Genomic DNA, 24,659 nt, shown 5'->3' with positions numbered 1-24,659 from the left:
GGCTCCCGCCAATAAAGCTGAATTCAAAATCCAACTGAGTTTTAGGAATATGGCTTCCAAATGCCAGTTAGCCAATGGGAGAGGCTTCAGTAATTTCACATGCCCCACTAAAGGCTGAAAAGTAAGCTGGAAATTTTTAAGTAGAGCAGGAAATAAACACATCACTACTGCCTAAAACACCCAGGCGCATAAGGACTCCAAAGGTCTCTGCTCTAAAAGACATTTTACCAGTCCTTCCACCAACCAGGAGGAAGCCAGTTTCAAAAGAAACTAATCAACATTCTCAACTGATCACTTGGCACAAGCTCCTGCCTTGGGTGAAAAGGCAAGTTGCTTTTTTAGTGAGAAAATCCCATACAGTGGCCACTCTGTGTTCCCTCAACTAGCCTTGGGCTTTCTTTCCTTACCCAGGATATTGGTCACCTCTGGTGCCCTTTTCCAGGTGCCCAGACCTCCTCTATAGGATTAACGAGTACTGCAGAGTCCTCCAAACTGCCATCAAAAAATTTCAACTTTGGCAAATTTAATATAGCACAAAAGCAACAGTCAATGTGCAGAGACTACTACAAGGAATATCAAAACTTTAGAATTTGAAGGAACCTACTATATCTCACCTCCAAACACCTCAGTTGACATACGGGAAAACGTCAAACCAGAAAAGGCAGTGACTTGCACAAGGTCACGGCGAGAGTCACTGGCAAAGCTCCTACTGAAGACCCAGGCTTCCTGATTCCCAGTCTAAGGCTCTTATCATTAAATAACATGGCCTTCCTTCTTTCCTGGAGTCAGTGCAGGCATGCCATGGCCACCCTCCCCACCCCCGCCGTCCCCCCTCTGATGCAAAGTTAATTATCTTTTAGGAACCCCACCCCCAATCCCAGTCCCTCCTACAGCCTAGCTGAGTTGCAGAATCAGCAAATTAATTAGCAAATCTTAGAGCATTCTCTGGGAGGATGCCCAGTCTGAGGGCTGCTGGTACTGTAAAGGAGAGACAAGGATGGAGGGAGAAGGGTCTGGAGAAACTAGATCCTGACGGCAGTGGCAGAGAGCTGGAAAGGGTGCACGCAGTGGCATCTTTCCACTAGGGTAGCCGACCAGCAGCTGGCACCATCTCTAAGGAGTCAGGAAGGGCTGGGCCCTGATAGGTAGGGACGCGTGGAGCATCTTCAAGTCCAAGTTGGGCCTCCGGGCGCCGCCTGGCAGGATGACACTGGCGTCGTGAGCAGGCCCAGCCCGCCCGTGGGCAGAGGCCGGAAGACAAGGATGCCCAGCCGGAGGAGTGGCACCGGTGCCTCGCAGAGGCCCGCAGTTCTCACCAGCCCCGCCGTCGCCCACCCAGACGCCCGCCCTTCGCACGGCCTTACCGAGGCACTGCCCCACCGGGGTGCTGAACGGGTTCCCCAAGAGGAATTCCATCTTGGGCGGACAACGCGGCAGTGGCCCAGACACCCTGTCAGCCGCAGGGGTCTCAGCTGTCCAGGTTGCGCTCCCTACCTGACTGACACTCGCTCCCACCCCACCCTCAGGAACGCTGAACGCCCGGCCCCTGACCCCGCCCCCTGTCGCGTTCCTATTGGGCATCGCCTGCCCAGCCCTCCTCCGATTGGCCCCTACGCCTCTCTCAGCGGAGCTCCACTGACCCCACGGCGTCGGATTGGGAGGAGGAGCGAGCTAGGTCACAGGAATTTTCGTCCTGCGTAGCGGCACCGCCCCTGGCCCGCCTCCGAACGAGAGTCTGAGTCTTTGGATTTATTTACATAGTGATCAATCTAGAATCTTCACTATTATTGGAGAACAGGCCAGTCAATTTCTTAAATAAGGGAAAGAAGAGGTGGGGCTAGGAAGATCCCCACCCATAGAAAGTGCTGATTGGAGAAACATTTGTTTTTTCTCCTGCTGGTTGGTGGTAGGAGTATTCTTCCACCCAGAAATCTTGTCACGTGACCCAACTTTCACCCAGGATGTCTACCGTCTGACTTCCTCTTAGCAACGGAGCGGCGGCTCTTGGTTCCCCTAGCAACCAGGGGAAGCGTCTGCTGCGCAAAAGCAGCAGGTAGCCTGCGGTTGAAAAGGTGAGACCCAGAAGCTGAAGTTCTAGGAGGACTACCAAGGGCAGACAGCGCCTCAGCTTAACTCTTTCCTCTGACTTTTTTCTCCGAGGAGTCCGGCCGGGCCATTCTCCTCTGTAAATTGAGCACACAAGTTCCCTGCCAGCCACTTTGTAGTCGTGCTGAGACAGTCAAAACACTAGTCCTGTGCTATCTGCCCTGTAGATGATATAGAAGTACTAAGGAAGCATTTCTTCAGGGGGCAGGGCCCGAAGAGATTTTTGAGGGGTTCGATTCCTCAGGCTTCTAGCCCTTTTATAGAAAGGTACCCAAAAGAAAGGTCCACTGATAACTTCTTCAAAAATTTAACCCTTATATCTGGCTTAACTATCATTAAATTATTTCTCTTATTTTTATTCTTCATCTTGGTGCTGTTTAAAGTGCTTTGGGAATATAGATACCTGAGTTCTATGTCTATGTCTTGTCAGTAGCTCATTGTATATCTTTGGACAATTTCCTTCCCCTCCAGGGTCTCAGTTTCCCTATCTGGGAAATTTGGGCATTAGGACTCTCTTCTCTAATGGCTTCCAGAGCTGACATGTAATTAAATAATGCGTGTGCACTTAGTACACAGTAAGCACTCTGTAAATGGTTGATTTTCTTCTTAGTAATTCATGGCTAAAAGGGGCTATATTTTTCAGATCCAGTTGATCCCAATTGTTGTTTCCCAGGACAATTCTTGATCTGTTTCTCTGTGAGAAGGCTATTCTGTGGACAGTGGTGTATTCTCCAACTCCTGCCAGTGGTCTTCGCCAACAAAACTATCATCAGGCAAGTCAACAGGAACCCAGGTTGGGTGGTAAATTACTGATAAAATCCTTTTAGGGAGGATTGTTCAACCCTTGGCCCTGACCCAGAACAGCTGTGAGAAACATCATGAGCTATGACAATGATTGTTTACAGTGCCCTAGGCACAGCTGAGCCATGATTAAGAAAATGGCTCTGGAGTCATGTTCTCCTGCTTTACCATATACCAAATGTATAAACTTGGTCATATTACTTAACCTTTCTAACTAGCTTTCATTTTCTTATCTGAAAACTGCAGATGACTAGTCCTACATATGAAGTTCCTAAAGATCTCTCAAATCCACATCTTACTACCGTCTTGATCATCTCTTGCCTCATGACTCTTGCCATTTTCAGTAGTACAGCCAGCGTGAGCATCTTCAAATTAAAATCTGATCATGTCACTGCTGTTCTTAAGCTCCAGGAGTTTCCCAGAGATCCTAGGATAATAATAGAACTTCCCGTAGGCCTCTCCAACCTGTATCACGTCACCAAAGTGGAACATGTCTTGTTCTCTTCCACCCGAGGGTCCTCACTGCACAGTTGCCTCTTCTTTCTTACTTGTCCTTCAAATCTCAGCCCTGTCTCTCCTGGCCAGGCCAGGTGCCCCTAATGTGTGCTCATAGTTCCTTAAAACTTGTCATGGTTTGTAATTAAATATTTATATGATTATCTGATTCATGTCTGAAACAGGTAAGGAGATCTGTCTATTGTAGTCACAACATGTAGTAGCTGTTACATGTGTGTGGACTAAATAAATGATCTTAACAAATGTAAGAGAGGAATTATTTATCTTTTATAGATGGGAAATCCAAGACTTAGGTGAGGAAAGTTGTCACATGATGCAGAGTCAGGATCCAAATCCTGCCCTTGCATGCATGACAGCTATTCCACACTGCAGCGATTGTTGGGCTTGACTGAAAGCAAACTTGATCTGTCATAGGTGCCAGGCCTTGATGACATGCGAGGAATGTGAAATCAAAGTTTGGAATCAGAATTAAGAATCATTTCCCAAAGTATAGCACCTTTCTTTGAAAAAGCACAAACATTGTGGGTAACATCTGCCAAATACAGCATATTAAAATTCCCCCAAAAGCAACTTGGTGTCAAATTATGGGAAATTTTAGAAAAATTAATTTCAGAAGAATGGGGAGATGGAAAGAGGCAGAGGACTGGAAACATTAGGGGAGGAGGGGCATGGTCAATCAGTTACCCTAGAGAGATGGAGCCAGTGTTGACAGATTGGAGAGAATGGGAAGGTGAAAGGTGTAGGTGGACATAGGGCTGGGAGTAGGGTTGTAGGGGATGGGGTTGGGATTAGGGAAGTCTGTGCCTTCTCTGGGGACAGAAAGAAAGGATGTATGAGGGTTAAAAGCACTGGGACATTTGATTGTGCACAATCCAGAATTGGAAGATGCATATTTGTATGAGCTACATTCAAGTGGATGGTGGGGGAGGAGGGAGGGAGGGCAGCTGGGCAGGGGCAGTCTCTAAGGCCAGGTGGCAGGCTTGCCACGTCTATGGAGGTTTGTGGTAGATACAATCAGCCCATCACCAGGAATCTTCCCAAGCAGTGCTCAGTGGACAAAGTGCAGAGCACAGGGGTTGCCTACCATCAAGGACTAGCAGGGCAGGGAGGACAGGAGGTTCAGGAAAGGCCCAGATATTGCAGACACATGCAGGCAAAGGTAGATGATGAAGCCAGCAGGGAGGTGAGAATCAGGGGTGGAAAGTAGGAGTCTTCAGAGGATTCAGGAGGCAAAATCTGGGAGTTTCCAGTAGACTAACAGGAGAGTGTGCCTTCCTGCAGGTCCAGCCCTTCTGAATGTTCTCACTAAGAAGATTGGTAATGAGAATGAAGTTGGGTGCCCTAGCTTCCCAGGGATGTGGCTCTTTCCAGCCAGGAATTACATCCCAGGGTCAGCCTTGTAGTATGACTGACCAAATCCACAGCAACCCCCTTTGCCTGCAGTATTTCTGCCAAATCCCTTTGGACCATTAGCAACAAAAATCTACTGGAGTTAAAGTACAAGAGGATTTAATGTGAGAAATCAGGAAACTCTCATAGAAAGGGACCACAGAAACCCTAACAGGGCCTGAAGTTAGGGACATTAGGACCAGAAAGCCAGGAAGAAGGCAGCCTCTGTGTATCAGTTTGTCTTTCCTTTTGTCTCTTTTTTCCTGGATCACCCAGGTTCCTATCTCTGCTTCTCTCTGTCCATCTGCCTCATCCCCCTCTGGCTCTCTCTGTTTAACCATGTGCCTGACCAGCCCACAGCCCCTCAGTTCCTCTCCAGCTCAAGCAGCCAACTCTGATGGGCACTCTCATCATGCAGCACCAAGCTCACATTTCTTAGAGGGAGAACATGAATGATCAGCTTGGATCGGTATCCACCTACACACTGAGCAGCTTGTGGTGTACATGTGTCTGTGTGTGGAAGGTGGTATAGACATGACACCCTGGAAGGGATGAGACTCTCAGAGAAGAGGAGCTGTGGGCTGATATACCTGGCTGGGGCTGCCAAGGGTCTTGATCAGTGGTTGGTGAACAAAGGTGGGCACAGAAAGCCAAAGACCCAAAATGGCCATGGCCATAAGGGGAGCTGAACTCCAAAGGCTCAGGAGACCAGTGTGGACACTCGTTTACTTGTCTGGGGTAGGGTTACAGCTATGATTGTGGGGCCAAAGGGTATATCCCTGATGAAGGACAACAGATGGTTGCCAAGGGAAGCCCTGGAGCAGCCTTGGTAAAAATGTACTAACCCCTAGGTACAGTGGGCCCAGGGGTGGGAGGAGGGTAGCGGTTGGCATGTCCTTAGCTGTCACAGTGCTCTGAAAGAATGCCAGCCAACCCCTGTCCTCAGACAAAGGGAAAAGCAGATTGTAGAAAACGTAATGTTTTTCAGAGATGATGAACCGGCTGTACAACTCATTAGAACCAAGAGTGATGGATGACGACATGCTCAAGCTGGCTGTTGGGGAGCAGGGCCCACAGGAGGAGGCTGGGCAGCTAGCCAAGCAGGAGGGCATCCTTTTCAAGGATGTCCTCTCCCTGCAGCTGGACTTTCAGAGTGAGTATTCCAGGGTGGAGCAGGGACACCAGGCAGGGCTCTTGGCTTTCTCCATTTCACATCTTTGCCCTAGAATTCTTTTCATAGTCTGTATAAAAAGATAAAATTCTCCCACTCCAAATCTAAGTGAACCATAAAGGCCTTGGTATTCTTGGAGTAAGGCCCCTAGCAGGTAGAATCTAAGAGGGTGGTCCCAAGCAGTCAGGCAAAAGCTGTGGGGAGGAGGAGGAGGAAGATATGCCCTGGGAGAGCAGCTTCAAAGGAGGGGCAGGGAACAGGAGGGGCATAGGGCCATGAGGTGGGGAGATGCCTCAAGAGTGGCAGGACAGCCTAGTGGAAAGATGTGGCTACATAGATCCTCAGTGCCTCAGTGTCCCCGTCTGTGAAATGGGAGGATTGCAGTCCCTGTCTCAAGTGATGGTTGGGAGGACAAGGTAAGACCACATGTACACAGTGTCTGGTTTACTCAGAAAGGCCAGTGAGGGGTGTGAGAGGAAGTGAGAGGTAGACAGGAGTCCTGCAACCCCTCATTGTGCAGGCAGTATGTATTACACACACAGCAGAATGGCCTGGACAGATTCACATTCTTGCTCTCTCCCAGGCTCCTCTCAACAACAAGAAATTCTTTTTTTGTTATTGTTGTTGGCTGCTTTTGGTGGGTTTTTTTTTTTTCTTTTTCTTTTAAATTTTATTGGGGTAGCATTGGTTAATAACATAAATTTCAGGTGTACAGCTGTATAATACAACGTCTGCATACTCTGTTGTATGCTTAGTACCTGAAGTCTGGTCCCATTCCATCACTATATATTTGACCCCCTTTACCCTCTTCATCATTCTGAGGCCCTGCCTCAGCCAGTCTCTGCCAGACCCGAAGGACCCAGCAGTAGGCAAGGCCCTGGCCCAGCCTCATGAAGCCCACAGGCCTCCCCAGAGCACAGCCTCCAGAGCTGGTCATAGCTCTGTAGGAGCCAGTTGGTCACCCAGAGCAATGAGGGCCCCTGACCTCAGCCCCCTCAGTGGTAAAAGGTTTAAAGGGGTTGCAGAATGTTTGTCGCCAGAAGAGGCTTTAGTGTTGACCGCCTTCTTTTTCCTTCCCCTACCTAACCTAAGGTTCATTCATCTAGTATTCATTAAGTGCCTGTCATATGCCAGGTGCTATTCTAGGTACTAGAGATTCAACTGTAAACAAAAAGACCAAAAAAAATCCTGTCTTCATAGAGCTAACATTCAAGTGAAGGACACAAATAAAATAAAAATGAAGGAAAATAATAGCGTATTAAAGGTAATACACTAAAGGTAATATATACTATGGAGGAAAGTAAGGAGAGGAGAAAAGCGGAATTGGGGTTGGAAAGCAGTGTTTTATTGGGTGGTGGTCAGAGGCCCCACCGAGAAGGTGAAAATTGAGCAAATACTAGAAGGAGGTAAATAAAGAAGCCATATGGAGATCTAGGGAGTATTCAAGGAAGAGGAAATAGCCAGTGCAAAGGCCCTGAGGTGGGAGACCTGTGTGGAAACAGGTCAAAGAGGTCATAGGGTCAGCTAACATCAGCTTTGGGGGCTAAGAGAGGGTGTTTGGCTTGTATAGTGAGAGAGGTGGGAGCCCTAGAAGGGTCCTGAGCAAAGGAGGGATAGGATGGGATTTAGGTTTTCACAGGATCCCACTGGCTGCAGGAGAATAGGCTGTAGGGGCCAAGGGCCAGAGCAGGAAGACTAGTGAGATGACCGCTTCTGTGATCCAGGGAGCAATGATGATGGGCTGGAACCTGAGATGGGGGCAGTAGAGAAGGATTCCATGTCTATGTTGAAGATTAAATTGGCTTTTTAGGCAGTCCTGTCATGCTGGTAACTCATTAAGAGCTAACTGCCAAATATATCCTGGTTTTGTTGTGTTATATTGGCTTTTCCACATGAACCGCTGATGTGTAAGGGAAAGCCAGCATACAGGTGTGCCAAGCAGAGCACCCAGGAGTATGAGAGCCACCCAAGAAAGTGGTATCTACAGGAAGTCAGCCATAGCCAAAGGCTGTCGGTCTAAGTCCAGGGAGAGAGAAGGTACCAGAACGACAAGTAGGGATGGTAGCTGGTATCATTCTGGGAAATCTGGCCACAGAGTGCTGAGGAATAGACACCAGTCACACCTGGCCCCGGGGCTTCAGGAGAGGTAGGACCCTGGGTCAGAGAAATGGTGTCCACCTACCCCATGGAGACAAGACTTAATGAGGGCAGCTGGGAGGGGTGCTCTGCCTCACAACCTCAGGGCAAACTCTGCCCCTCTGAATGAATATTGAAACTGCTGCCCCAAATGTGTAGTTATTACAGGTAATTTTTTTTTATCCCTTTCACTTCAGTATTATTTCAGTCTTTTAGTGAGCATATTCTAATTTTATAAGTTTTAGAAATCATTACATATAGAGAACATTAAATATAGAGAAAAGGGGCATATAAGCAACAGAGCTATTTGTGGCCTCTAGAAAAAACTGGGGACAAGTTTAGGCCTCTAGAATTTTACATACACAGTATATACTTATTTATACTTATGTGTTTTCAGAACTCTTCTGGCTGCCAGTGACAGAAACCAAACTCTGCCTGGTATAAGGTGCAAAAGGATTGAGTGGGTTGTGTAACTGTAAAGGTGGTCTTCAGAGACCCACAGGGTCAGGTGCCTTAGTGATGTGTGGAACCTGCCTCTCTATTGTATGGGCGAGTCATCCCACTCTCCATATATGAACATTTGGGGTTCCCCCTATCTTTCTGCCCTTCATGTGCCTATAGGTATTTCTTTGGGCACATACACAAGTGTCTTTGCGGACAGATTCCAGGTAGAGAAACTTCAGGGTCAAAGTGTATAGACATTATATATTTCAGTAAGCATGGCTAAATTGCCCTCCAAAATGGCTGAACTAGTTGATTGACCCTCCCACTAACAATGCACAAGGAGGAATTCAGCCTGCAGTGTTGATTCTATTTGTTGCACTGCAGAAGGAAGAAGAAGGACCCCTGTCTGTGTCTTGTAACCTGTACACCAAGTTGTTCTGGCCTCCCTGGCAGTCCCCCAGCCTGGCAGTCCCCCAGCCTGCCTGTAGAGGCAGTGTGAGTGAGTCCTGTGCCCTGAGCAGATCCAGCCCACCTTTACGCCAAGCCCCCTACACCCTCTATGGACCTATTAGGCACTGCTGTGGCCTTGATCACTGCCCTCTGTGCACTAACCAGGACTCAGAGCTCCCCAATTCTTGGCCCACATTTCCAGGGCACCCATATGCTCCAGGGCAAGGTAGCAGAGTTGTGAGACCTTTTGTATGGTTAGCACTGGTCATCTCATTCCGCCAATACACTGGTACTAAACTCTAACCCTAAGCTGAGGTGGGAACTAGCTGCAGTATCTCTTCTGATGATTTCAGACATCCTCCGCATTGACAACCTTTGGCAGTTTGAGAACTTGAGGAAGCTGCAGCTCGACAACAACATCATTGAGAGGATCGAGGGCCTGGAGAACCTCACACACCTGGTCTGGCTAGGTAAGGCCCCTTCCCATTTGTGTCCACCCTAATGAAAGGTGACACCCTGGAAATACTAGCCAAGTTAATTGTCTCAGGCAATATGCTGCTGCTGGCCCACCATTAGCCCAGGTACAGCAGAACCTCTGTCTGCCAGGAGCAAGAAAGCCTCACTTTTTAAAAGCACGGGGTCTGAGCTGGGTAAACATAGTAAAAATGTGCTTGGACCCACCAGGACAGAATATTCTGCTTTTACCTGCCAAACCTCTCAATTTGGGAGGAGGTCAGGGAGCAGCCTTGGATTCCTTCTTGTTACTCTAGACTCAGGCTGACGGATAACCGTGGGTCCCACTAGTCAGCCAGGCTCAGATAAAACCAAAAATAATCATCATAGCTGCTAGTCGTACTTACTACCTGTTAAGCATGGGCTGGTATGCTTTCCACATGAGGTTTTTTAACCTATACAGCTCCCCCATTGTAGACATGAGCAAAATGAGGTCACAGCAAGCAGTGGGGGCACCAGGCTCCAGCACAGCTCTGTCTGACTTTAGAGCTCTGGCCCTCACTGCTAAGACCACAGGGGTCTTGATGAACTGTGTCCATCTGCTGTAGGTAGCTTTACATCTGGTGAGAGACAGGTGGACACCTAACGGGGAGAGAGAACTAGCTGGAGAGCTCTTTATAACTTTGCCTCATTTAGCCCTCACAGCAATCCTAAAAGATAGGTGTTTGTTGCGATCGCAATATACAGAAGAGGAACTGAGGCCCTGAGAGGCCAAGGCACTTGCCCAAAGCTCCACGACCAAGAAGTAGCAGAGCTGGAATATAAACCCACAACAGTTTGACCCAAAAGTCCATGTTCCTTCCATCCTGTCAGGCTGCTTCCCCATAATGGGAAGCCTGGACATTGGTGTACCTCCCAAATTGCAAAACACTCTCAGCTACGATTGTGCTGACAGTTGCCAGCCCACAGCAACCCCACAGGTAAGATTATGCTGCCATTTTACAGATGCAGCAACTGAGGCTGAGAGGCTGATGGGCTTGATGGAATTACATGCTACAAGCAACAGAGGCAGACCATAGCCAAAGCTCCTGACTGTTAGGCCTAGGTCTCTCATCCCAGGCCCCATTTCCAGCACCCAAGCACTTATTTATGCTGAGTCCTAGGCTTGGTGGTACAACTGCATCACCAGGAGTCATCTGTCTCTCTAGGAAATGAAGGAGAAGAGGGTGCTGGGTCAGCCCAGACCCTGAGCCATATCACCTCTGGAAGGCCTGCCAGGCACTGGCTATCTGAATGCTGTTCTTTTGGGCAAGAGCTACCAGGTCCCTTAACTATGAAACAAATTCCACAGGTCCCTGTGAGACGCTCCTGTGATACCCAGTGTTCTGTGGTATAGGGGTGAGAAAGCAGAAGGGGAAAGTTCTGGTAAAAGATCAGCCTATACCCTCATAGAAACAGAAGCCAGCCTTTGTCTAGCCACAGCACTGGTAGTCCAGGAACCCAACCACAGCCAGGAATAGCTGGGTCCCTGGGATGCACGGGTGGGGGGTGATGGTGCTCTCTGATGATGATTCAGCACAGTCCCGCCCACCACATACACATATGCTGGTGGCTCACCACAGTCAGCTGCCCCAGCACTGAGGATGTGCTAGAGCTGGCTAGTACTGGCTCTGGAAAGCTGATTGCGCACATCTCAGCCCACTTTCGCATTCAACGATGTCTTTTTGGTAGATTGAAATTGGCTATGGTGGGAGTGTTTACACCACAAAATCAGCAAGCACTACAAATCAGAGCTTTCTTCACTTTACTTCCTACTGTTAAAACATTTATTTGCAACATATCACTGGTTCTAGTGCTTGTGGCCAGGCCTCCAAAGAACAGAACCTGGCCGCACAGTGGGAAAGCAAGTGGGCAGACTTGGCATTTGGGAGACTCCAGTTCATAGCCCTGCTCTGCCCATGTACTAACCAATTTTGTACAAGTTATTTCAGCCCCCTGAACTTCAGTTTCTTTATGTGCTGTGTGATCTTGGGCATATAGCTACCAGGCCCTTTTGAATCTTAGTTTCCTCATCCATTAAATATGGATGGTGATACCTATGCTTTGAGGATTAAATGAGGTGATGCACTTAAAGAGCCAGGCATAGAGAAAAGGACAGTAAATTATCATTATAGTCTCAGCTGCCAGCAGGTGAGCATTCGCTGATATACCAAGGAGGCCAAATTAAGATGTGAATTAACTGACTTTCCAAATCACCTTTTAAATGAGATAGCTTGCAGCTATCATGATTGTATTTCCAAGCTCATGAAAAATTCCCAGTTTCGGCCTCTGGGTCGTTAGTGTTCCAGGACAGGGTTGTAGCCTCAACCTCAACCAAAAACCTGTAGTGGAGAAAATTCAACAAAGTTTTATTCCCAAAGATGTGAAACTTGGGTTAGATATCTCAATTCATATCTCAATTGGGGTTGGGCTTGCTGGGGGAGCCTGAGTCAGCTGTGATGGAGCATGAAGAACCTGGCCTGCCACCTGTCCAAGGAGGAGTGCTGGATGAGCTCTGGCACCACTATAGTTAGCTGTGTGGCTTTAATCCTTTCTGAGCTTCAGCTTCCCAATTGAATAAATGGGGAGAGAAATTCCAAACTGCTACTTAAGGCCATTGTCTGGGGATATACACACAAGCACTTGATAAACTGGTAAATGGTAAGCATACAGTAGGTATTATTACTAAAACACTTGAAGGAATGAAGGAAAAGAACACTCTACAACTGTCTCCCCACCCTAAGATGCACTGCTTTGGACCTACCAATAAGCATTTCCATCTCAAAACAACGATAGCATGGACATATTTGCCCATGTGTCCACAGCCAGAAAGATGAGTGGCAGAACTGGAGAGGGCAATGAAAGTTTGAGGCCGTAGGAAGGAATCCACGCATGGCTTCTAGAAAACCATAAGCTGTCAGACAGTGAGTTGGTTCCTACTCGACAGCTTGGTGCTGGCTCACAGAGCATGAGTAGCCCTGATGGTTTTGTTTCAGGATAGTGCACCCCCTAACCTGTCACTCAAGCCTCATGGCCATCTTCCTTCCAGACCTATCCTTCAACAACATCGAGGCCATTGAGGGGCTGGACACATTGGTAAACCTGGAGGACTTGAGCTTATTCAACAACCGGATCTCCAAGATCGACTCTCTGGATGCCCTGGTCAAGCTGCAGGTGCTGTCACTGGGCAACAACCAGATCAGCAACATGATGAATGTGAGTTCAAGGTCTGAGCAGAGCATGGGCCAAGAGCTGTAGGTTGGGGTAGGAGCTGGGGGATGGGGGTCTGTGGCAAGGGAAAATGCAGGCTCTGCCTTCCAGATCTTCTCTTTTTCCTAGAAAAGCTAGAAATCTAGATTATTCTACAAGAAATCTGATAATGTTTAAACAACATGCTTAATCCATGAAAGTCCATCTGTAGATACCACTTTGTGCCCTGCCTTGGTGGGGTCTTTCTTTCCCCAAGCCCCACACACACTTAAGAAACTTTTGCTGAGGTGAGGACTTATTGGATATGGGTCATTTGGCCTGTGCTCAGTGAGTACAGGGACCCAGAAGTACAGTCCATTCGGGGGTGCCCAACACACACACCCACATAATCAAGACACACAAGGTGACAAGAAGTCAGTATTTGCCCCCGAGGTGCCAGAGGTGTGTATCTGTGAGAGAGCATGAGTCATTGGTCATTTGGGGGAAGGTGGGCTGCCCCTTGGCCCCTTACAACAAGTTCACAGCAGCAAGCTGGGGTTGAGACCCCAGTGGTTGGGGTGTGGCAGCATTCATAAGGGTCCTGTGTCAGAGGTGACATTACCAGACTGCTCCTGGGGTAGGACTGTGGCTGGGACCCGCTTCTCTAGCCTTCGGTCAATCCTGGGAGCTGTCCAATATCCTTTCAAATTCTACTTAGGTCAGTCAGATGGCCTGGGTCCAAATCCCATCTGGATGCTCTAAGGCTCGAGTCTTCTACACCTGTTTTCTCTTTTGTAAAAGGAAGATATTGCCCAAAACCTGCCTGCTAGGAATGAAGTGAGGTGATAAGCATGAGGCATTTCATTCAGTGTCAGGCCGGAGTATGTTCTTAACAAAGAGAGGACGGTCATAGCTGAGATCCTTCCTGAGAGAGTTTCAGGAGAGGTGAGGTGACTTTTGAATCAGACTCATTAAGGGGCGATTGGAATTTTACCATTGAGCAGAAGGAAAGGCTTCCTGGGAGGAAGGAATGGTGTGAGCAAAGGCCAAGATGTATGCTTGGGATGGGACAACCCCAGAGAGAAAGAGGAAGGAAGAAGGTGCCTGGGGAAAAGCTTACAGGGAGTACTAAGGTATCTGAGCCCAGACCTCATTGTTCTAGGAGTGAACATCCTCCTCGAGGAGCCCAGGGTCACTGGAAGAGGTCAGGGGGTGTGGTACAGAGTGGCAACCAGAACAGCAGAGGGGAGATATGGATGCTTTTTTCCTGTGGTGTGTCCAAGGCAATACTGTCTTTTAGAAGGAAACCCTGCTACCATAAGGAGGGACTTGAGGGGGATCGTGTGAGTGGGTGAAACAAGGATGGTGCCCTTCACCTGCAGAACAGGTGGGCTGAAAGCGTCACTGAGGCAAGGACTTGGGTGTGGAGCTGTGTTGGGCAGGTGATCTCAGGAAGCCAGAGGGCAGGAAGAACCAATGTGCAGATGTGTTACTGAGATTGCTGCTGTAGGTGATGGGGGCTCCATTCTGCTGGGCCCTCAGGAGTGTCCAGAATGCCTCCCAGAATTGAACACCTGAAGGACCAGCAGCTGAGGGATGCCCTGGCTATTAACTACCTCCTGCCTTTGCTTCTGGGTGGGCCTCAGAAATCTGAAGCAGAGAGCAGGGATGAGATGGGCACTATCAGCAGGAGTCCAGCACAGCTGCAGCTGAGGCCACAGGTATGCCAAGTGCCTACCACAAACAAACAGGGATATTTAGCACCAAGATTACTGGTGCTTCAAAGAAGGGCAGGCTTGTCATCAGGGCTTCAAGGACACAAGTTCCTCTTCCTCTTGGATCTACTGTCCTCAGCATCTCCCTGGGTTGATTCTTTTCGTGGTGTAGTCAAAAGTCAAGGCCACAGGCTTCCTCGAGCATAAGATATCTCCCCCAACAGTGACCCTTCATTATGATCAGAGATTATACCCACCTTCGATCAATATCAGAGCTGAGGGATGGCCAGGCTGGGTGGCTTAGATGAATGGTCTGGAGTAGGTCAAGCACCAACTTCTTACCTGCATTTAAGTCTGTCCAGCGGGGCCAAACCCGAGAGGCTATGTAGTCTAGGCAGTTTGCCCTGCATACCAGACAGGAGGATATAAACCCAACCACTGCTCTTTTCAGGGTTCAAGTCCTGATTACTCAGCCTGCCCTTTGCTTTGTAAGGCCAGGCAACCAAATGCTGACCAATGAGACAGCTAACACATGGAGGGTCCACCCGAACTGAATCAAGACCTGAGATTTAATTAGCTACTGACTATCTGACCTTGGGCCAGGGACTTAGCATTCTGGGGCTCATTTGCCCATCTGTAAAATGAAAATAACAGTAGTCTCTCCCATAAGCTGTTGTGAGGGTTGAATCAATTAGAGTATGAGATGGCTAATACAGGACCTGGCACACAGTAGATACATGGAAAGCGATGGTTATTCAGGAATTTTCAGATTCAGGGCTACCCCAAACAGCCCTAAATCTTGCTGTTTGAAAACCTTTCTGAGCATTTAGCAGCTGTTGCTGCCTTGGTAGGTCCAATACCTCCAGGCCTATCAGTAAATTATCTCTTCTCACTTGCTGTCCCTTGGGCATTGTAGACTTCAATGGACCCGAGACCCTTTCCCTTACAAAGGTCCAGGCCTAGGCTTGGAAGTGGATACTGACTCGCAGTCCAAGCCTCAGCCCTGCTGTGGACACCCAACTCTGTCCCCTGACCTTGGGCATTCTCCCCTCCCACCCTTGCAGGGACTGGATAGGAGGAAACTCTATCCCTCTTTCCCAGTGGGATGCTGAGTGCCAGATGGCCCCTCCTGAATATGGGAGAAAAGCAGGTAAAGCTGGTTCCCAGAGAGAAATAGGAAAGAAGAAGTTACCTGAGGAGAAGCTGCCAGGGAGTACTGAGATATCTGGGCCTAGATCTCATTGTTCTGGAGGACTGGCCATATGCCAAAGATGCTGGAGTCCCTGCATCTTCTTCACCTAATCAGGTACCAGCCCTCTTGGTGACTTGAACCAGAGAGTCTTGACTTAATAAGATGCAAACTCTGTGTATCTATGATTTTAACCCTTATCTGCACTGTGTATCTGACATCTAATTATATACTTTCTTGTTATTTATTTATTTACTAGGCTTATGTTAATACCTGTTTATTGTATTAAAAACAAGCAGATGTTTCAACAGAACTCAGGGCACACAGGGAAGATCCCCTCTCACTCCTGACCTCAGCCCATACTTCCCTTTCCAGAGGCCACAGCTGCTTCTAAGTTGTATGTATCTTTCGAAGCATCTTATTTAAATGTTTCACGATTGTAACATCTGTCTGGCTACCCTCCAAGCGCCTGCCTTCGGTCATCCCTTCTCCTTCCAAGTCATCAGTTCCCCCTCTGCTGGACCATTCCATCATTTAGATGTGGCATGATGTATTTTTCTAGTCTCCCATAGGTAGACACTGAGGTTGTTTCCAACCTCGTATTATTACACGCAGGCTATAATGGATGTCCTTGAACAGGGCTTACTTTGCACCTGGGGAGGACTGTGGGCAAGGTAAATTTCTGGAGGTGGAATTGTTGGGTCTGAGGGCATGTACATTTTCTATTTTGATGGAACTTGCCAAATCGTCATCTATAAAAGTGAAATTCTTTACAAACCCACCAGCAATTATAAGGCCTGTTTCCTTTCACCATTGTTATCAAACCATTTTCTCTTAAATAATCTAAAAGATGAAAAATGGAATTTCACTGGAAGATCTCTTAAAAATTAAATCACATCCTATCTCCTCGGCCCATATACACTTAAAACTCCAGTGGCTTCCATTGTCCTTAGAATAAAATCCAAACTTGTGACTGGCTGACCTTGTTTCTAATCTTGCCTCAAGTCTTGCACCCAGCCCCATCCCAAACCAAGCTGCAGCTACCCTGGCCTTGATTTGTTCCTGGTATACTGCGAGTTCTCTTCTGCCTCAGGGTCTTAACCTGTGCTTTTTTTGCTTCTAGGAATGCACTCTCCTCTGCATTCTATGGCCAGCTCCTTCAGGTCTCAGAGACCTCTGAGTTCCCTAATTGAAAAAGGCCTCCCTGTTGTTTTCTCTTAGGGCCCGTCTTTATGTTCTTATAGCACTTACCCCCAAAAGTAATGATTTTATTTACTTTGAAAAAGATTCTTATCCTGTACCCCTAGAATGTAAGCTCCTGTAATAAAGGCAAGGACCGTGTGGATTTTGTTCCCCCTGACTCCCCAAGGCCCAGTATGTGCCTGAGGCCTGGTAGGTGCTTAATAATGTTTGTCCAATGAATACATAAATGACTGAAAAAAATTCCTTCAGAAAAGCATGCTAGGTTTCTTTTCTGTCTTTTGCATAGGACACTGTGTAGGTGTTCAGAAGATACTATCAAATGAAATATAGGCATACCTCAAAGATGTTGCAAGTTTGGTTCCAGATGACCTCGATAAAACCAGTATCACAATAAAGCAAGTCACATGAATTTTTTGGTTTCCCAGCACATATAAAAGTTATATTTACACTATACAGTAGTCTATTAAGTGTACAATAGCATGTCTAAAAACAAAATACATACTTTAATTAAGAAATATTTTATTGCAACAAACTCATAGATACAGACAACAAACAGAATGGTGGTTACCAGTGGGAAAGGAGTTGGGGGAGGATGAAGATGGTAAAGTGAGTCAAATACAAGGTGACAGAAGGACACTCTCGACTTCCGGTGATGAGCACACAGTAGATGTTGTATTTTAAAGTTGTATACCTGAAATTTATATAATGTTATTAACCAATGTTATCCAATAAACTTAATCTTAAAAGTTTCACTATAAAAATACTTCATTGCTCAAAAATGCTAACCATCATCTGAGCCTTCAGTGACTTGTAATCTTTTTGCTACTGGAGGGTCTTGCCTCCATGTTGATGGATGTCGACTGCTCAGGATGGTGGTTGCTGAAGTTTGGGCAATTTCTTAAAATAAGACAACAATGAAGTTTGCTGCATCAATTGACTTCTCCTTTCATGAATGATTTCTCTGTAGCATTCGATGTTATTTGACAGCATTTTAACCATAGCAGAACTTTTTCCAAAACTGAAGTCAATCATCCCAAACTCTGCTGCTGCTTTATCAACTAAGTTCATAATGTTCTAAATCCTTTGTTGTCATTTCAGCAATCTTCACTGCATCCTCACCAGGAGTAAATTCCATCTCAAGAAACCACTTTCTTTGCTAATACATAAAAACAAGTTTTTATGTTCAAGTTTTATCATGAGATTGCAGCAACCCAGTCACATCTACAGGCTCCACTTCTAATTCTAGTTCTCTTGCTATTTCCACCACATCTGCAGTTATTTCCTCTATGGAAGTTTTGAACTCCTTAAAGTCATGCATGAGAGCTGGAGTCAGCTTCTTCCAAACTCTTGTTAATGTTGATATTTTGACCTTTCCCATGATACATAAAATGTTCTTAATGGTATCTAATATGGTCAGTCATTTCCAGAGGTTTTCAATTTACTTTTCCCAAATCCATCAGAGAAATCACTGTCTATGGCAGATATAGCCTTACAAAATGTATTCCTTAACTAATAAGACTTGACTAATAAGATTTACTCCTTAACTATGGGTGGAATGTTCTGTTGGCAAGCATTAAAACAACATTAATCTTGTACTTCTCCATCAGAGCTTTTGGGTGACCAGGTGCATTGTCAGTGAGCAGTAATATTTTGAAAGGAGTCTTTTTTTCCAAGCAGTAGGTCTCAACAGTGAGCTTAAAATATTCAGAAAACTATGTTGTAAACGGATGTGCTGTCATCCAGGCTTTGTTGTTCCATCTACAGAGCACAGGCAGAGTAGATTTAGCATAATTCTTAAGGGCTCGAGGATTTTCGGAGTGGTAAATGAGCACTGGCTTCAACTAAAAGTGAGCAGCTGCATTAGACTTTAACAAGAGAGTCAGCCTGTCCTTTGAAGCTTTGAAACCAGGCATTGACTTCTCTCTGGCTATGAAAGTGCTAGATGGCATCTTCTTCGAACATAAGGCTGTTTTGTCTACATTGAAAATATGTTGTTTAGTGTAGCCACCTTCATTAATTATCTTAGCTAGATCTTCTGGATAACTTGCTGCAACTTCTGCATCAGCACTTGCTGCTTCACTTGTACTTTTATGTTAAGGACACAGCTCTTTCCTTAAACCTCATGAACCAACCTCTATTAGCTTTCAGTCTTTCTTCTGCAGCTTCCTCACCTCTCTCAGCCTTCACAGAATTGAAGAGTTAGGGCCTTGCTCTGGATTAGGCTTTGGCTTAAGGGAATGTTGTGGCTGATTTGATCTTCTATCCAGGCCACTAAAACCTTCTCCACATCAGCAATGAAGCTGTTTCACTTTCTTATCATTTTTATGTTCACTGGAGTAGCACTTTAATTTCCATTGAGAACTTTTCCTTTGCATTTACAACTTGGCTAACTGCCTGGCGCAAGAGGCCAAGCTTTTGGCCTATCTTGGCTTCAAGATGCCTTCCTCACCAAGCTCAATCATTTCTAGCTTTTCATTTATAGTGAGAGATACATGACTCTTCCTATTACTTGAACCCTTAGAGGCCATTGTAGGGTTATTAATTGGCCTAATTTCAATATTGTTGTGTCTCAGGGAATTAGGAGGCCTGGAGAGGTGAAAAGCCAGTCAGTGGAGCAGTCAGAACACACACAATATTTATTGATTAAGTTTGCCATCTTATATGGATGCAATTTGTAGCACCCCAAAGCAGTTACAATAGTAACATCCCTGATCAAAGATCACCATAACAAATATAATAATAGTAATAATGTTTGAAATATTGTGAGAATCACCGAAATGTGTTACAGAGACATGAAGTGAGCAAATGCTGTTGAAAAAATGGTACTGATAGATTTGCTTGATGAAGGGTTGCCACAAACCTTCAATTTGTGAAAAATGCATTATCTGCAAAGTGCAATAAAGTAAAGTGCAATAAAATGAGGTATGTCTATATTAGCTATCTGGTTGACATTTTTCCCTATTTTAATAAAGATAGAGTATAAGACACCTCCATGCCCTGCACTGGCGGCAGCTGGCCTCGGTTTCTCATGTGGCTTCTTGAGTCAACTATAAGCACAGCATGGGTGGCAGCCATCTGTGGATTGCTTGCTGACACATACTAGGTGGGCCAGGAGGGGCACAGGCTAGGTATAAACTTGGCCTGCAGCTGGACCCACTCTCAGGGGGCCACTGGGCCCCACAGGACTTGTACTACACAAAGCCATTCTGCTAAAATCGAGAGACTTAGAAGCTTTACCTAGTATGTAGAAACAGACACAAAAAGGTAGCAAAAATGGGGAGACAAAAGAAGCATGTCCCACATGAAAGAACAGAACAGAGCTCCAGAAAAAGATATAAACAAAGTGAAGTCAAGCCATCTGTAACAGATGCAGAGTTCAAAACATTGCTTATAAGGATGCTCAATGAACTTAGGGGAAGAGTAGATGAACTCAGTGAGAATTTTAACAGAGATAAAAAACATAAAAATGGAAATGAATTATAAAATTATACGAGGGAACCAGTCAGAAATGAAAAATATGTTATCTGAGGTGAAGAGTATATTAGAATCAACAGAGTGGATGAAGCAGAGATTTGAACCACTGATATAAAAGATGGGGTAGCAGAGGACACTCAATTAGAACAGCAACAAGAAAAAAGAATTTAAAAAAATGAAGATAATTTAAAGAGCTTATGGGACAACATAAAGCATACCAACATTCGCATCATAGGGGTACCAGAAGAAGACAGAGAGCAAGAAGTGAAAACCCTGTTGAAAAAAATGATAGAAAACTTCCCTCACTTGGTGAAGGAAATAGATATACAACCCCAGGAAGCTCAGAGAGTTCCAAAGAGGCACACAACAAGACACGTCATAATTAAAATGCCAAAGGTTATATACAAAGAGAGAATCTTAAAAGCAACAAGAGAAAAGTAGTTAGTTACTTGCAAGGGAGCTCCCATAAGACTAGCAGTTGATTTCTCAAAAGAAACTTTGTAAGACAGAAGGGCTTGGCACAAAATATTCAATGTGATGAAAACCCAGGATCTACAACGAAGAACATTTTATCCAGCAAAGCTATCATTTGGAGTCAAAGAACAGATAAAGAGCTTCCCAGAGAAGAAAAAGCCAAAGGAGTTCATCACCTCCAAGCCAGTATTACAGGAAATGTTGGAGGGACTTCTTTAAGGAGAAGAAAAAAAATATGTAGCAAAAGTATGAATAAAGAAAGGCAATAACTATATATCTATCAACAAGTACTTCAAATGAAAAAGAATTAAATGCTCCAGTCAAAAGATAGGGTGGCTGAATGGATGAGAACACAAGACCTTTATATAGGAGACTCACTTCAGATTAAAAGATACACACAGACTAAAGGGATGGAGAAAGATATTGCATGATGGACCTAGAGGGTATTGTGCTAAATGGAGTCAGTCAGAAAAAGATAAATGTCATATGATTTCACGTACATGTGGACTCTAAAGAACAAAATAAACGATAATAACAACAAAAAAGCGGAAACAAACTCATAGGTATAGAGAATATTTTGAGGGTTACCAGATGGGAGAGGAGTTGGGGGGTCAGTGAAAAAGGGCAATGGGATTAAGAATGAATGAGTAGTTACAAAATAGTCATAGAGATATAAAGAATAGCACAAGGAATATAGTCAATAATATTGTAATAAATTTGTATGGGGCAGAGGGATACTACATTTATTGGGGGGATCACTTTGTGAGTTATATAAATCTAATCACTATGCTGTACAACTGAAACTAATATAATGTATGCCAACTATAATTGAAAAATGAAAATATTATGTACTCAGCCATAAGAAGAGATGAAATACTGCCATTTGTGACCACCTGGATGGACCTCGAGATAATCATGCTAAGCAAAATAAGCCAGACTGAAAAAGTTGAAAATCACATATTACTTATATGTGGAATATAAACCTAAAAGCAACAAATGAACAGGACAAACAGAAACTCAGAGACATGGACAATGGACTAGTGGTTACCAGAGGGTAGGAGGTGGGGGAGGAGGGAAGAGGTAGACAGGGTAAAGGGGGTCAAATATAGGGGGATTCGGAGAGGGTGAAGTGGGTAAAGGGGATAAAATATATGGTAGCTGAAGGAAACTGGACTTTAGGTGGTAAACACACAATAGAATATACAGATGTCAAATGATAACGTACACCTGAAAATTATATAATTATTATTAAAAATAGAGTATAAAAAATAGCAGTTAATTTTCCACTAGCAGTTATTCAGTTAATTCAAGGTTAATTATAAAGTGGTTTCCATTTAATTTAAGAGATTTGGACCTTTCACAGGGCTTTACAATCTAAAAGCACACCTATTCTGAGTGACTAATAAATACGATAACAACAACTACCACTATCTATTGAGTAGGTATCAGGCACTCTCCTACATGCATTTCATAGCTCATTCGTTTAGCCCTTACAACACACATAACATCTCTATACCCATTTTACAGGTGAGGAAATCGAAGCTCATATATAATGGGTAACTTGTCCCACAGCTAGCATTTGAACCCAGGTCTGCTGATTCTTTGGAAAGCCCAGGCCTTACCTAAGGCCTCAGTACAGTCATCCAGCCTAAAACCCCCAAGCCCTCCTCTCCTGTCACTCCAGACAGTGCTGAAGGCTCTGTGGCCAGACTGCAAATTCTGACAGAGTACCAGAGATGGAGACTTCTAGGGGTGTTTTCAGCTCTGCAGCAGCCAAGAAAATGGGTCTTCTCCCCTCTCCTCCCCAGATCATCTACCTGCGGCGGTTCAAGGACTTGCGGTCACTCGGCCTCTCTGGGAACCCCATGGCTGAGACAGAGGATTACAGGATGTTCATCTGGGCCTACCTTCCTGACCTCGTGTACCTGGACTCCCGGCGCATTGACGAGCACATGGCAAGTGTCTCTCTCTGGGTTTCCCAGCTCTGTGAGACAGCCGTGAGGCTCCCCAGTTTTGTGGAAAGGGACATTGAGACAGAGTTCCCCATCCACCTGAGGAGGAGAGAAAGGGCAACTCCGTCTTCTTAACTCCTTTTACCTGCTTCTGTCAGAGCAATTCCAGCAGAACCCTCATTGTTACTATTTAGTGCGTGCTGACAGCAGCAGGCTCTTTCCATGTGTTGCCTCCAGGCCATTCTACACTGTCTGGTTTTCCTCATGAAAAAGATGAGGAGACCAAGGGTCAGTAACTAGCCAGGATCAGCAGCTTGTGGCAGAGCCAGGATTCACCTCTACTCTATGTGACCCCAGAAAAATATTAACAGCTAACTGTGGTGCCAAGCACAATGCATTATTTCATATTGTTTCCACCACAACCTGTGATGTGGGCCCTGCTCTTATCCCCAGCTTGCCAACAGAAAGCTGTCACAAGGGGAACTTCGGCTTATCCAGGATCTCATGGTCGGTGGTGTTCAAGCTGGGAATTGGACCCAGGCAGTTTAGCTGCAGAGCTTGTGCTTTCAGCCTTTGTGAAGGGCTCGCCCCAGTGCGCAGGGCTTTCCCCTCTCCACTGCATGGACCTGTCTACTGCCTGGTCTATCCACCATATTGTCTGTCCACTGCCCACTCCTTTCCCACGTCCCATGCTATGAGCTGGTCCACTTTTACTTACTCCTTACTCTTCGCAGTGTGATCAATTTATGGGCACTTTCTCTACTGGAAAAAAAAGACTCTGCCCAGCTTGTGAGGCTTTAGCAGCAGGATTGGGATGTCACCTATGTGTTGGGAGCCAGAGAGACCAAGGACTGTTTGACCAGCCCACTCCTCATGGGAAGCTATTGCCTTTCCTGGGAGAAGAAACCTGTGTTTGGGGCACACTGAGTTGATGTGGGGAGCACCCAGGAGAACCAGTGGAAGCAAGGAGGAAGGCTGGGTCACAGGCCCCAGCACTGATCCTGCTACGCCTGGACCATGGAGCAGAGCCCAGCCCCTAGGTAGACCATGCCACCTTCCAAGTCTGGAGCTCCACTTGCTGTCAGGGTGCATTTCACTCATTATAAAATAATGGGACAGCCTAACACTGCACAGTTCCAAAGCCTCTCCCCAGGCATTCTCTCCTTTGTCCCTAGAAGTTTCTATAAAGGACAGGGAGCATATAAAGGGCAGTTGCCTGGGCAACCCCATCGTGCTGTGGGGAAATGAAGACTCCTTTCACAATTCAGAGATTTGCCTAGAAGTATCAAGATAAATAAGTAAAAGGTGGTAAAAGCAGAGTTCTGCAAAGCAGAGGCACCTGAAACTCTCCTGTCCACTTCACTGTCCTGGGGCCAATCACAGCCTGCCCCAAGCCCTTGACCTCTTGGTGATGTAGGATTCAGGCAGCAGCACAGCCAGGGCCAACCACAGGCCATCCAGGGGCCGAGGGTAGTCTCCCAGGGGGCCTCCCAGCTCCCAGGAGCTCTCCCTGAGGGTTCTTTCTGTTTCTGTGAGGCCACTTTTAAGTTGAGGCCCTGGGCTATGCCTGAAGGCCAGCTCTCCCCTTAATCCAGCACACAAGATGGGCAGGGGCTGTGAGCTCCGGGGCTTTGTGCGGGGTGGGGAGAGACAAGCAAGAGGATCAGGGGTCTATCAGCAGGGCCATACTGGGGTTTGGGGCCTGTCCTATTGAAGGTGGAGGCCTGGGGAGAATCTTGAGCAGTTTTTAGCAGAATTCATGATGTGTTCCGCAATTCAGGAAGAGGGAGGGGATGGAGCTGTGGTCCTGAGACAAAGAGAGAGAGAAAGAGAAAGAGAGAGAAGAGGTTGTGGCCTCACCCAGGGCAGGGCTGTAGGAATGGAGAGGAAATGAGGGGCCAGATGCTAGAGATTTTTAAAAACTTAAACTTATTTATTGAAGTATGAATATGTAGGGA

At 46.1% G+C, this 24,659-nt stretch overlaps 2 protein-coding genes across 12 annotated transcripts in view; one reads left to right on the top strand and one right to left on the bottom strand.

The window, feature by feature from the left end:
- TOM1L2 (target of myb1 like 2 membrane trafficking protein) overlaps positions 1–1,529 on the bottom strand; it is a 127,760-nt gene extending 126,231 nt beyond the window's left edge. For 3 of the 8 annotated variants that reach the window (XR_439120.3, XM_006908446.3, XM_025044365.1), the window contains exon 1: positions 1,365–1,494. Coding sequence is in view for 7 of the 8 variants with exons in the window: in XM_006908446.3 (XP_006908508.2) it covers positions 1,365–1,416 (52 nt within the window). In the remaining variant the exon portion in view is untranslated. Of the gene's footprint in view, positions 1–1,364 lie in introns of all 8 variants that reach the window. The other 5 variants (XM_025044366.1, XM_006908449.3, XM_025044364.1 and 2 more) reach the window with 2 other exon arrangements.
- A 397-nt stretch (positions 1,530–1,926) lies between these two features.
- Positions 1,927–24,659, top strand: part of DRC3 (dynein regulatory complex subunit 3) — a 42,270-nt gene continuing 19,537 nt past the window's right edge. Inside the window, exons 1-6 of one of the 4 annotated variants that reach the window (XM_015586630.2) lie at positions 1,927–2,072; positions 2,750–2,879; positions 5,801–5,965; positions 9,367–9,483; positions 12,555–12,721; positions 22,558–22,704. In XM_015586630.2, the coding sequence (XP_015442116.1) occupies positions 5,803–5,965; positions 9,367–9,483; positions 12,555–12,721; positions 22,558–22,704 (594 nt within the window). In that variant the 5' untranslated portion in view covers positions 1,927–2,072; positions 2,750–2,879; positions 5,801–5,802. Of the gene's footprint in view, positions 2,073–2,733; positions 2,880–5,800; positions 5,966–9,366; positions 9,484–12,554; positions 12,722–22,557; positions 22,705–24,659 lie in introns of all 4 variants that reach the window. The other 3 variants (XM_015586628.2, XM_025044393.1, XM_025044394.1) reach the window with 3 other exon arrangements.

Source organism: Pteropus alecto, unplaced genomic scaffold (genome assembly GCF_000325575.1).
Source record: "Pteropus alecto unplaced genomic scaffold, ASM32557v1 scaffold52, whole genome shotgun sequence".
Lineage (NCBI taxonomy): Eukaryota > Metazoa > Chordata > Mammalia > Chiroptera > Pteropodidae > Pteropus > Pteropus alecto.
The sequence above is the reverse complement of the archived record's forward strand: the minus strand, read 5'-3'. Positions and strand labels throughout refer to the sequence as shown.